The 13,103-nt window shown below is 37.7% G+C and overlaps 1 protein-coding gene across 5 annotated transcripts in view; it reads right to left on the bottom strand.

Moving 5' to 3' along the window:
* The window catches only part of RECK (reversion inducing cysteine rich protein with kazal motifs), a 111,548-nt gene that overhangs the window by 76,843 nt on the left and 21,602 nt on the right, over positions 1–13,103 (bottom strand). For 3 of the 5 annotated variants that reach the window (XM_058523511.1, XM_058523512.1, XM_058523514.1), the window contains exons 3-6: positions 11,779–11,853; positions 10,809–10,845; positions 8,223–8,308; positions 6,010–6,057 (exon numbers count right to left, since the gene is read on the bottom strand). In XM_058523511.1, coding sequence (XP_058379494.1) covers positions 6,010–6,057; positions 8,223–8,308; positions 10,809–10,845; positions 11,779–11,853 — 246 coding nt within the window. Of the gene's footprint in view, positions 1–4,775; positions 4,878–6,009; positions 6,058–7,133; positions 7,548–8,222; positions 8,309–10,808; positions 10,846–11,778; positions 11,854–13,103 lie in introns of those variants that run through there. The other 2 variants (XM_058523513.1, XM_058523515.1) reach the window with 2 other exon arrangements.

Below are 13,103 nucleotides of genomic sequence, written 5' to 3'. Positions count from 1 at the left end.
GCATTTTACCATTTGCAAAGCCTCCCATTGACAGTCTTCTATTTACTATATCCTGACAATTTTCAGAGTTTCCTTAGCATTACCTAAAAGAAGCTTTACATTTAGGTCCTGAAGGCTTTGCTAGGGCAAAGTACCACACGATTCTTTTTGCTAAAATCCCCCAAAGCTGACTGTCCACAGTCTAAAAGAGGGTCTACTCTATTCTTGGAACCAGTGCAGCACAGACTCCATCACACTGGGGCATAGGAGGCCTCTAGCTGTCCAGAGAATCCTGCTGGTCCTGACACCTCTGCCCTCCTCTCTTTGTTTTTAGGGCTATTTTTTCATCCTTTTTCCTCTATGCTTCTGGTAGTAAATCTAGAATCAAGGTTAATTTGAGAAAAAAGGAACAAAATAAAATTAATACATGGAAATCTGTAAAGCAGAACATTTTATCATGACATTTCCTGAGGATACACTGTACAGCCCGTGTAGGCACACATAAACATGCACCAAACACAGCATCCAGGGCGAGGACCAAGCGCAGGAAAAGCCACCATCTGTGTTACAGGGGGCGGAGGAGGCTATACATACATATTTACACATATTTACTTTTATATGCATAAAATATCTCTGGTGACTTTAAAAACTGGGTGGCTGTAGTACAGAGGTGGGAAAGAGACTTTTTATCGTATACCACTTTTAATTTTGAACATGTGAATATTCAAAAACTAAAGTTTAACACATACCTGCACCTTCTCTTATGCACTTAGCTGTGTGTTGATAGGATGGTGCTGACAGAACCGATCCTGGAACTCACAAAGCCGACCATCCTTGTTTTTGTGGTTCTTAGAGCCTCTTTTTTAATATCCTCAGAGTCTTAATTTTATCTTAGCATTCTCACAGAACGAGAGCCCCAGGACAGAACATTATGTTAGTTTTGTCTGGCAACTGTTTAGTTTAAAACTTATAAATACCTTAAGATTAAAAAAAAAAGTGAGTCCTCACAAAAATATCTCTTACTGACTTTCCTTCATAGTTTCTCACCTCCCTTAATGAAATAACATCAAATAACTGGACTGAAGAAAGCTAGGAAAGAAAGGAGAGAACTGGAAATGATATTTCTGAAAAGAGTATAAAGAAAGCATAGGGAAGGATCTGTGAAAGAAGGAAGAAACAAGTAAAAATGTAAAAGCCTGATGACAAATTCGTAGCACTGTACTTCAGTGGCTCACACAGCAAATGGAAAGATTTATATTTATGACCATTACGTTAAGAGAATGGCAGGTAAGGCCTGATATAAAGGTAGGAAATGTATTTATGAACTGGAAACTAAAATGTGTCTCATCACTTTACTGCCATTGTCAGTCTCTGGAAATTCACCAGCCTCACATCATCTTGATGTTTATTCTAACATTCAAGGAAAAAAAAAATCTAAGAAAAAAAATAACTTTTTTTTTTAAATCACCATTTTGGTGGCTAGAAGAAAATGTTTTCACCAATTTGTAGACAAAGACTATATGCCAAAAGAATTACACTGTATGTCTCACACCTCACAGAAAACATGAATTAGTTTTTACTTTAGTTCTAATCAACCAGTGTGCACCACTATGGCTATACTGATGGTTTAGCCAGCACCTGTTCTGATCGTTGGTGCCTGTCATTCCAGTTGTTGGATATTTTGAATATCACCCCTGGTTCTAGCGTCACACATCCACGAACCCATGTGGCCTGACCAATACTTCTAGGGGGCTCAAGGACCAAGCCTGTGAAAATGCACAGAGAGCCTAGAACTGAGCACGCCTGTTATACTTGAACATGTCCCTATTGGAGTCATCAACCCACTGGTTGATTCTGGTAGCTCTAATTAAACAAGTGTGATTATGAAAGCAGTACTCTTAAGTACTGAAGGAAGTAATCTTTCTTAGGTATTGGTCAGGATAAGAGAACTGCAGAGTTGGGAAATCATTAGTCAAATCTCCTGTCCATTGCAGAAATCCCTTTCACAATATGTGAATCCAGTACGCCTTTGCTTGAACGTTTCCAGTGACAGGAAGCGCTCTTTTTCTTGGAATATCTCATCCCAACATTCTCACTACTGAATGGGTCTTCCTACTGAAATGTCAGATCAGTATCTGGCTCCTTCTCTTCTAGTTCCCTAAAGAAGCAATTTTCAAAACTCAGCTCTCTGCTTTTTTCTATACTTTCTCTTTCCTAGAGCTCTCTTTCACTCTCAAGGTCCAAGGGTTACTTCACGGTTGACCTTGGGCATTGTATCCTCCTCATCTTTAGTCCTGTATTCCTAACTACCTCTGAGATACGGATTTTTACATTTAAAAAGACCTAACACTCAATATACTTCAATTACTTTAAACTCCCTTCCCAATGTATATGCTATTGTTGCTGTGTGTTGGCTCTCTTTTTTAAACTCAATAATACATTATTGTTTTATACAATCGGTGTGTTTTAATTTAGTTACTTTGTATTTTCATCGTTCTCATTTTCTTTTGCATCTCAAATAACTGCAGATATTTTAGAACTTCCTTCAGAGAAGGACTTCTAGAAGGGGTCCAGTAATGGCAATTCTCTGTTTTTGTTGTCTGGAAATATCTTCATTTTTTCCCTCTTTCTTGAAAGCTATTTTTGCTGGATATGGAATTCTAGTTATTTTCTTTCAGAACAGTTTAGGTATCATTCCACTATCTCTAGCTTACTCTGTTGCTATTCAGATATCAGCTTTTGGTCTCCTTTGAAGGCAAGGTCTTTTTTTCTGTTTTCAAGATCTTTGGCTATGAATTATATCTGTGAGGTATGGATTTTTTTTGTTTTAATCCTGCTGGGGATTTGTTGGGCTTCTTTAAACATTGCCTCTGCATCATATTCTTTCTTCTTCTTCTAATATTCCAATTGGAACACTTTATCTATCCTCCACATCCCTTAAACTCTCTTTCAGCCTGTCCTTCTGTGCTGCTTTTCCATATAATTTCTTCAGTTCTATCTCCCAATTCACTAATAATTGCTTTTTATATTTCCCTGAACATCACCTCCTATCATCAATCCATCATAACAAATCCTGTGCGTGGATTCTGCCTTCAAATCTCTGATTTATTTCTGAATACTCGACTCTATTGCTATCATTCCAGTTCTGGGCACTGTCTGCTTTTAGCTAAATTGGGGGGGTTCAGGGGATCTAAAACTTAGCCTGCACACAACTAAGACTTCAAGCTTTCTAAAATATTAGACTTGTTATTTGTTATGTTGGTCTTCTATTACAGATTCATCATCTCCCTCTACTTAATAGCGAGTTGAGCCTCAAAATATCCCCTTTCCAGGATCTGGTCCCACTTTGCCTATCCAAGCACAGATTCTGAGGCCAAAATAGGCCTAGCTTCTTTTAGTCCCCTGCACAAGCCACGTGCATTTTTGCTAACATGCTTTTGATCCACAGTCTTCTTACCCAAATTATACCAATCCTTTCAGGCCTCTCTCTTTTGAAGTCTTCCCTGATAATTCCCAACACGCTTACTCTGCTTTCTGATTTCCCTGAGCCCTTGTGTGTGCAGTATATATTTTAATTATCTTCACTCAATTAGATACAATTCTTCAGTATTTGAAGTTAAGTTATAAGTGGCTTAACCAGAATTCTAACCTAGGTCTGAATCCAAGGTTTGTGCTCTTTCTAATATATAAAATGGCCTCTCAGTAGTCAATAAATACTTGTTGATTTGCATAAGAAAGAAACCAGATGCTATAAAATCAGACATAACAATGTTTTATATTTAACTGGTTTATCCTAGCTTGGTTGGAACAAAACAGAATCTTAAATGGCATTAAAATTTTTTAACTTTATTCATGTAAGTAAATTTCTTAGGGAATCCCCTCAAAAGGGATTTTACGTAGCTTACCAGTAAAGACAAACATTAGCTCCTCCAAATATAATTACTCACTCTCTGAATCTCTAATCAAATGACACAAAAACACAGTTCAGTGTAAATGCTAAGCCCTAAAACTGTAAGCCTGAAGGAAAAGGTCTAGAAGTTCACTCCAGGGACCACTCCAGTGTTAAGGAAAAGACACTAAAAGCCTAGTTTTATAAATTATTCTAATGTTCATAAACAACCAATCTAGTTAAAATGGGTTAGACTACACCAAACTTACCCAACTCACTTTATAACAAATAGCCATTATCTCTAGATTAGACTTCAACAATCATAAGAGTGACTATTATTTGGGGTTTATAACGCAGAACCCTCTTTCTGCATTAAAGTGTTCTCATCTCTCTTTCTATTTCTAAATAACATACAAAAAATCAAACTGAGTCTTGAATTATCTTGAATAATTTGTAGGGTCAGTTTTGTTTTTTTTTTTCTTGTGAGGAAGATTAGCCCTGAGCTAACATCCGATGCCAATCCTCCTCTTTTTGCTGAGGAAGATTGGCCCTGGGCTAATATCCGTGCCCATCTTCCTCTACTTTATATGGGACGCCGCCACAGCATGGCTTGACAAACGGTGCGTCAGTGTGCGCCCGGGGTCCGAACCTGCAAACCCCAGGCGGCTGAAGCGGAGCACATGAACTTAACCCCCAAGCTACCGGGCCAGCCCCTAGAGTCAGTTTTTAATATACATATATAGTATATTACAAGTATGTATTTTACATATATATGTAAAAGAACCCTCTTGGCGTATAGATTTTTGGAAAACAGTTGCTTAATTCTAGGCCAAACAAGGGAGGATAGTCCAGGAAAAGCAAACTACTCTTAGTATTTCTCTCATAGGACAGTGTTTATCTCTCTTACCTTTCCCGTCCCGGCCTTCATCAACACATACTGGCAGACTTCCTAGGGCAATGCAGAAATCCAGACAAGAGAAGGAAGCACACTAAAATAATGGAGGACAGGCTACAGGAGGTAGACAGTGTCAGACATCATGTGGGAGAAAAGAAGGAATTATCACAGTTAGCCACTTTGTTCAAGAGAAACTAAAACTAGTTATTTCAAAGGTAGAGAGATAAGAAAAAAAAGAAAGATCTTTTACTTCATTGTAGCAAGGCTCCTTCCAATAAAAACAGAAGAGAGTTGTAGTTAATTTGGAAATTTGTCTTCAGAGAAACAGATAAAACTTAGCAAATAGTAAAGAGATAAAAGATAAGATTTCTCTAATTAAAAAATATTAATCAAGAGAGACAAACCCTATAATTATAGGCTTTGAGAAAAGAAAAAAATTCAGAACCACAATCTAGAAGCAGTTAAGAGTTGTTCTGGCTTTCTTCTCCAAGAGAATACAGACTGTTAAAAGCAATAGGAATCCCAATGTTTATATATAAAAATGATGAATGAGGCATATGCACTTAAGTGTCCTTAATTACATGGTCTTACACTATGAAAAACAATAGCATCACATTTAACAACGGAGTTCCAGAAACTAAACAAAGGAGCCCCACTGAGGAGCTTTTTCACATCAGGGACAATCCTCTGTACATATTTGCATGATGTGAAATCCCTCCTCTACCCCTGACCTAGTAACTCCCCCATCTAGAGCCACAGTGCTTGAAATATGACCACTGGAAGACCAGAGTCCTTCAGATTTAATACAGCCTTTGTAATTTAGTACCTTGTTCCCCCAAATGCAAGACACTAGGAAAGTCTCGTTTCTTTCAATTAGAGGTAGTTTATAAAGATGGATACCTGGATGGGTCAAGGGATAGGAAAAGAGGCAAAAGAGAATATGGAACCTAAGACAAACTATTTTACAACCTTGGGTACAACCTTCCTTTGTTATGAAAACATTATAGGTTAAATCCTTTGTATACGTGATTTAGGCATTTCTTTAATATTAATGCTTAATTTCAACAAGTCAATTAAAGTCATAGCATTTCTAAAAAACATAAATGATATTTTTGCCATGGCTATATTTTCTGTAAAGTAAAAGGCAATGTATGTAAGAATGAATTCATTTTAAAAATTTAAGTGATTTTATCAATTCTGATAACATCTGAAGAGTCTATCCAAATTTATTAAATAAAACACATACCTCATATTCTTTTCTGCAAACTTTAGAAATATCATTTTTTGAAGATGCCTAAAAGACAACAAATTTCTCCATTAATTTATTATACATACTATTCAGTACAGGACAAAAAAGAACAAAAATTAATATAAGTATATGTTAATTCCTGGTATAGTATTCTTTTCTTTTTGCTGAGGAAGATTTGCCAATCTTCCTCTTTTTTGCTGAGGAAGATTAGCCCTGAGCTAATATCCATGGCTAGCCTTCCTCTACTTTGTATGTGGGTCACCGCCACATGGCCACTGAGGAGTGGTGTACATCCGCACCCAGGAATGGAACCTGGGCCACTGAAGCAGAGTGCGCCGAACTTAACCACTAGGCCACTGGTGCTGGCCCTACAGTATTCTTTATTTCACCAAGGAAAACCTTATGCTCAAATATTTAAGAGTTCCTAAATTACAACAAACAAATTTCACGCAATTTCTTTAAAACAAACAGCCCCAGAACCTACCTGATTTGCTAGAACTTCACTCTAACTTTAACGGCTTTAATCTCACAAAATAACACAGTCCTTTTGTTATTTCAGAAACTAGATGACTCTGAAGGAAATGTAAATCAGAGGACGTTTTTCTTTTAGCTGAATTCCACTTTGTAGCAAATTTTCTTGTGAAGCTCTGCCACGGCATTTATATTTTGGTTTTTCTTTAACCCTCCATATTCTAAATTCCCATACCTACTTTTTTTTTTTTAAGATTTTATTTATTTTTATTTTTTCCCCCCAAAGCCCCAGTAGATAGTTGTATGTCATAGTTGCACATCCTTCTAGTTGCTCTATGTGGGACGCGGCCTCAGCATGGCCGGAGAAGCGGTGCGTGGGTGCGCGCCCGGGATCTGAACCCCGGGCCGCCAGCAGCGGAGCGTGCGCACTTAACCGCTAAGCCACAGGGCCGGCCCTCCCATACCTACTTTTGAGCTAATTTCCTCAGAAAAAATCCATACATAATGGAGGGAACAACTAAAGAGGAAAAGGCTATGCCAAGTGATTAACAAAAGTTATTTTTACGTAATTCTCTTAACAAGTTTATGAAGAAGTATTATCCCTTCTACAGGTGAAGAAACTGACGCTCAGAGGAACAGAACTTGTTTACCTCATTTAAGTGTGTACTTTCTATAAACAAGCCAAAACAAACACGCTGAGGGCTGGTTATTCTCCCAGATGATATCAGTTTCCATTCAGAGACACAGTTCCGGAGCCATGGGCTCTGGTCCCTTGTTCTATTCCCTCCTGTTCTATCATCTGGGCTCATGCAATTCTGAACAGGCCAGCTGATGAGGATGGAGAGAGCGAGAAGCAGAATGGACTGGCAACTATTTTATGTCCCACCAGATCCATTATAGTTCAAATCCTCTGCAACTCAGCTACAGCTCAATGCCTGGAGGAGAAGAGCAGATGCTGGACTGTGTGCTGCCCCAAGAGTGTTGGTCAGGCTACACGGTCCAGTGGTCTGTATGAAAGTGAAGGTGACACCATGTCTCATATGCTCCCGTCCAGAGACCAGTCACTAGACAAAGAAAATAAAAGAAGGATTTCCAGTATGGTTTCTGGTCCATCTATATTTCCCAGTTAAGTCTATTTCTACCACTAGGAGTATGAGGAGCCAGGAGACCAGCTTTCCCACAGCACTCTGAGGAACCACCATGAAAATATACACAGTGAGGAAAAACTCAGGGGCCGAACCTGAACTGCACCAGAGAAGTCATAATTCACTGTAGGAGTCATGCTCACTTTAGGAACAGAGAAGGCATATAAGAATATGCTCAGGGTAAAACCATGATGAAAGACAGAAAGGAAGATGAAAGCAAAATAAGCCAACTGTGTCAAATGCTCTCATCCAAGCATACCCTAAACTTACATGAGCATCTGGAGTCATTCAGCATTGATTAAGCATGATCACAGGCAAAGTACAAAAGACCCTGATTCCTTTAATATTCTTTCTTTGTGCGGCAGAGAGAAGTTAAGAAAGAATAAGAGAAGGCTGACGGTCTCACATGCAGCAGCCATAACTGAAAAAGCGGCAAGTCTAAAAGGAAGTGGTCTATGCAAGAAATGCTAAATTTGCAGCTTTTACTGGTCACCTCTTCAAAGGTACGAACAACGTAGGCAAGGTCCAAGACACGCACAGCCAAAACTCAGACTGTACTCCATGCTGACGAAGAGCCCGACTGCCCAGTGTTACCTGCTTGCAGGCCTGCCGACACTCCAGGGTGATAGCCAGTTCACAGCAGCCTAGGCCAACCCAGCCATCAGACTTCTTAAACACACCTTAAAAACAAAACGTTCAAACGTTTGGGTCATAAGCAGTGACAAACACAAATAGCATGCCAAACTGGCTCATGGATGCCACTAAAAATCCAAGCAGGTGTCCACAGGAAAACCAGCTCAGACAGCAGGACCTCAAAATTGTAAGCCCTTCCTCTCACGCTTACTCCCAACGCTACCAGTCTTCTTAAGTCCCCCACGGCATAATTATCAGGTCTTTTGTTTTCTCTCTCTTCTCCCTGCCCACCCTGATCTTTCTTTAGGTCATTCTCACTCTTGGGTAGACAGCATCTCTGGAGGACGTGCAGGTAAAGGAAAGCAAGGAGAGGCCTTCCTCACCTCTAGACTGTGAATCAGAGGCAAAGATTCCAATTAACTTAACAAGCAAGCAAACAAAAAAGGGCATAAGTATTATTGTATTCAAAGTATTAGATACCTAGAAGACTATAAAACCTATGATGCTGTTTAAAAGCTGATATTTAGTAAACTGACAGGGACATCTCCGTGAGCCAGGACTGACTTTGATGGGTACACTTAATTATGGGGCAAAATCATCATGCCGGTTCAATTTATGCACAGCAGCTATTTCTCCAACCAAATTATTGTGATACCAAAAGGTGATAAAATTATAAAAAGTGTTCTAATGCATTTTTTAGATCCCTTTTTGCAATCATAAATGTCAATGAATGACTCCTAGGATAAAATTAGGAGATACAAGTAACGATTATGAAAAGAGAAAAGATTTATGCAAATTCTTCCTTCTCTCTCTTAGAAAATGCTTTATGCTGCTTCCATGTAATACACAGATCTGCAAATCCACACCTATATTAAATCAGATTATTATTTACATTTGAAAAACATGTCAGGGATTCCAGGCAATAGGTAACATAGTTCTCCAAATGAATCTAGGACTTAAAACAACAAATAGAAGCATTCTGTTAAAAAAAAACAAACAAACAAACAAAAGCAAACGAATGGCCCACAGATAGCTAAGCTCTCAAAATATAATTACAGACCACTCCAATTATTAAAACTGGCTAAAAATAAAATATCATAAGCATCTGTATCCCAACATGCTTTAAGGGTACAGAGGGCAACAGGCTCCCATCTAACCCCGTTGCCTAGAAGAGCTTCTCTAAATCTTTGCTGCTCGCTATTCAGAATCACTCACATTTCAGAAAGAATTTGAACGGAATCAATGTAGGTCATAAACTCTGTGAACTTTCATACCACAATGCAGTATATTGCTGTTTCCACAAATCCAGTGGCCTCTTACAAAATATCAAATTGTTCAACAAGCATTAATATTCACTGAGCCCCTCTTCTGTACAAGGCACTCTATTAGGTATCATGTGGGTGATGAAATAGATAAAATACATGATTAATCCCATTATGGAGATTACAGTTTGGTGGGAACATGTATACGTGCGTGCGTGCATGCATGTAACTCCAGGACACTAGATAGAGGGATAATTAGGAGAACAAGCCATTCCAAAAAGACAAATAGTCCAATTTGTTTGAAATGCAAACTTCAAACAGTGTGACAGCCTGTAGAGTTCAGAGATACATAAGATATACTCCCTTATTCCAAGGCACTGGCTGTAACAAGGCCTGGAAAATGAGCTTTAATCCTAGGAGACCATGAATGCTAGGCTAGGGAACTGGGGCCTTATTCTGATGGAAGTGGCTATCCCCTGCAGGATTTTTTTTTAAAGGAGGTGGGGAGGACAGCTACAATGTGTTGAAATACCAGTTACAAAGTTATTACAATATTCTACTCCACAAGTGTAATAATAAAGGTTTGAACTAGGAGTAGAGAAGACATATGCAAGACTTTACAAGGGGAGAGTCAATGGAGCTAAAAAGAAAAGGCAATCAAGGTAACTTGAGGGTTTCCACAAGAAAGACAGTTATAAGAGGAGTTTGGTTTTAGATTTGCACTTCAGACACCACCTGGATGCAGAGATCCAGGTGGAGACATCTAGAAGTCAGGAACAATGACTTGGATTTGAAAGTTATCTTCCCAGAGCTGATTAGTTATCAGCTCTGGGAAGGAATGCCATTACCAGAGTGAGTGTGGACAGAGAAGGAAAGAGGACGCACATAGAAATAACATGGTCCTTATGGGGGCAGGGGAGACGAAAAAGGTAAGAGAGGACAAGGTCAGGAGGCCAAGGAGGTAGGTAGTGGTCAATAATATCAAGTGTTGCAGGGAAGTTAAACAGATTAAATACTGAGAAAAAGTCATAAGATCCAGGAATCAAGAGATCCTGTGATCTTTCAAAGACCAGTTTCAACAGAAGAGTACAAGTGGAGACAAGAGTACAGTGACGAATTGAGTGAAGGAGAATAAATTATACATTTGAAAATTTGGGTGCCTACAGGAAGGAGAAGAAAGAAACTTAAGGGTATTCATTAAGTTATAGGACTATGACACAGATTGTACAATCACAAAATAAGTTTTTAAAAAGAAAGTGCTATATGTTATACTTCTATTGCTTACCTGGCAAAGATGAATTCATACAACTCCAAATTTCAACCTAAAATTGTAATCACCAAAAGGCTTTTATGTAGGTAACCAGTTCCTAAATACAACAATTAAATTCTACAGAAATTACATACAGCTAATTTCATTATGTTTGTCTCTATACAGTCAATGTTCTAGGACTATATGAGTATCAATCAGCTATTCAGAGAAAAAAAAATAAAACTGAGATGCAAAAATATTGCTTGCTCTTTTCCCATCTTCCCATCTAAGAGCACTAGGGATGAGTCTGGTTACTCAGGATGCTTACTGGAATCACTGTTTCCAAGCGCAAAGACAAAAGTGTCTGTAGAGTGACTAAAGGAACATGTGTCAGTCAGAACTGTTTGATCAGCAATTTTTCCCCCCTCTCATAGTGCAAGCTGCCATATGTAAAGAGGCTCTCTCATGCAAGCTCAGACTTTCTTAGACTGGACCATGAGCATCCCAAACACTGAGGACAGCCCAAGCATAAGAGACATTTCACGTTACATGATTCAGACAGGCAAGCAATATATCTACAGTATACCAGCAAATGGGAAGATAAGAATAATGAGAAGCACACATTTTCCCTTGTCCCAAATTGAACTTTTCAAAATCAAAATAAATATAAGATTTAGTTATTACGGTTTTCATAAAATTGTCAAAATAAAATAATAAGTAAAATTCCAAATTCCAGATAAGCTATCATAATGAAATTTAAAGACTGGAATACATTTGTATTTAATATTGTTTTTATACTACATCAGAGAATAAATAATAAAAGATGAAATACAATATTCCATCTAGCAATTTGTGTGAGGATCTTTGTAAGGTACCTACTTAAATCTAACATTTTACTTTGACCACAAACTCCAATCACATTGAAAAATTTACTAAATCTAAAAGTAACTGATCTGATGGCTTCATTTAGACAAAACCTTCCATAGTTAAGTTAAACAAGACCTACCATTGTCTCAGGGCAATAATCTGGGGCTCGCTGTAACAGATGTTTTAGTCGGGATTCACTTTTTGAGGAGAATATCTATTTGACAAAAAAAAAAAGCTTTTGTGGCATTTTTTCATAAGAAATAAGAAGAGGTAAAATTTATTATCCTCTAGATTTATCAGTTGTCTAGAATATTTTCCAACTTCCTTTTATAAATGGAAAGCCTTTGGAAAGATCTAAATTAAGCTGAGGTAACATTTCTTAAAAGGTTCGTTAGTTTGGCAAATAGTCAAGAAAGTCCAAATATAGCAAGTCTAGACCCTTTCCCAACGACCAAAAACAGAGAAAACCAGGCTCCCAACCTGTTAGAGAACAGGGGAGAAAAAGAAAAGAAGAAAACAGAAAATGAAGAAAAAACGATAAATTTATTCTAAACTGTTCTACAAACTGCTTTTAGTCAACTAACCACAATCAAAAACAGACTATGTCATATCCTTGATATTGGTGAAGAACAAATTTGTGACTAGCCTTATGGCATAAACTTCTCCATAAAATGCCATAAAATAGAGACAAAGCCATTTTTTAATAAAGATGCCAAGGAGCTAACAAGTTCACTCACTAGACTAACTGGCTCATTTCCAAATAGGACTTTTTAAAAATTAATGCAATTACACTTTGATGTCTCAGTAAATTAGAAATTAATTGGTAATTTACAAATTAGAAATCATTACATATATCAGAGCTTCATGGTTACCTGCAAATAGTCAAGACTATAAAACACATGAATGCTAAGAATAATGAAAAAGCATTTATCTCCAGTTAGTTTTAGCAGCCATTTTTCTCCAGAACTACCAACTATAATAAGTGAAGACAGATAGAATATCACCATTTTGCAACCCCTAGTGAATTAATGCATTTAGGCAATTATCAACAATGACTGCTAACATCACCAAAAGAGATATCCAGACACAATACCATTTATGAGCAAGACTTGCCAAACAAACAAACAAAACAAAAACAAACCTAACCTGAATCTGATCAAGCCTCTGAATTTGTCTCATAAGATAGCTGCTAGCCATGTGAAACTATTTAGATTTAAACTTAAATCAATTAAAATTAAATAAAACTTAAAAATCAGTTCCTCAATCTTTTTAATCACATTTCAAGTGTTCACTTGGCACACGTGGCTAGTGGCTACCATATTGGAACACAGATCACACAGATATAGAATATTTTCATTACTATGTATCGGACAGCTCAGCTCTAAATCTACCTATCAATCACTAAGAAATATGGAGGAAAGAGGAACACATTAAATGATACCACGGGGATGCAAACAGTATGAT

The sequence above is a fragment of the Diceros bicornis genome, chromosome 28, assembly GCF_020826845.1.
Source record: "Diceros bicornis minor isolate mBicDic1 chromosome 28, mDicBic1.mat.cur, whole genome shotgun sequence".
In the NCBI taxonomy this organism is placed as follows: Eukaryota; Metazoa; Chordata; class Mammalia; order Perissodactyla; family Rhinocerotidae; genus Diceros; species Diceros bicornis.
The sequence above is the reverse complement of the archived record's forward strand: the minus strand, read 5'-3'. Positions and strand labels throughout refer to the sequence as shown.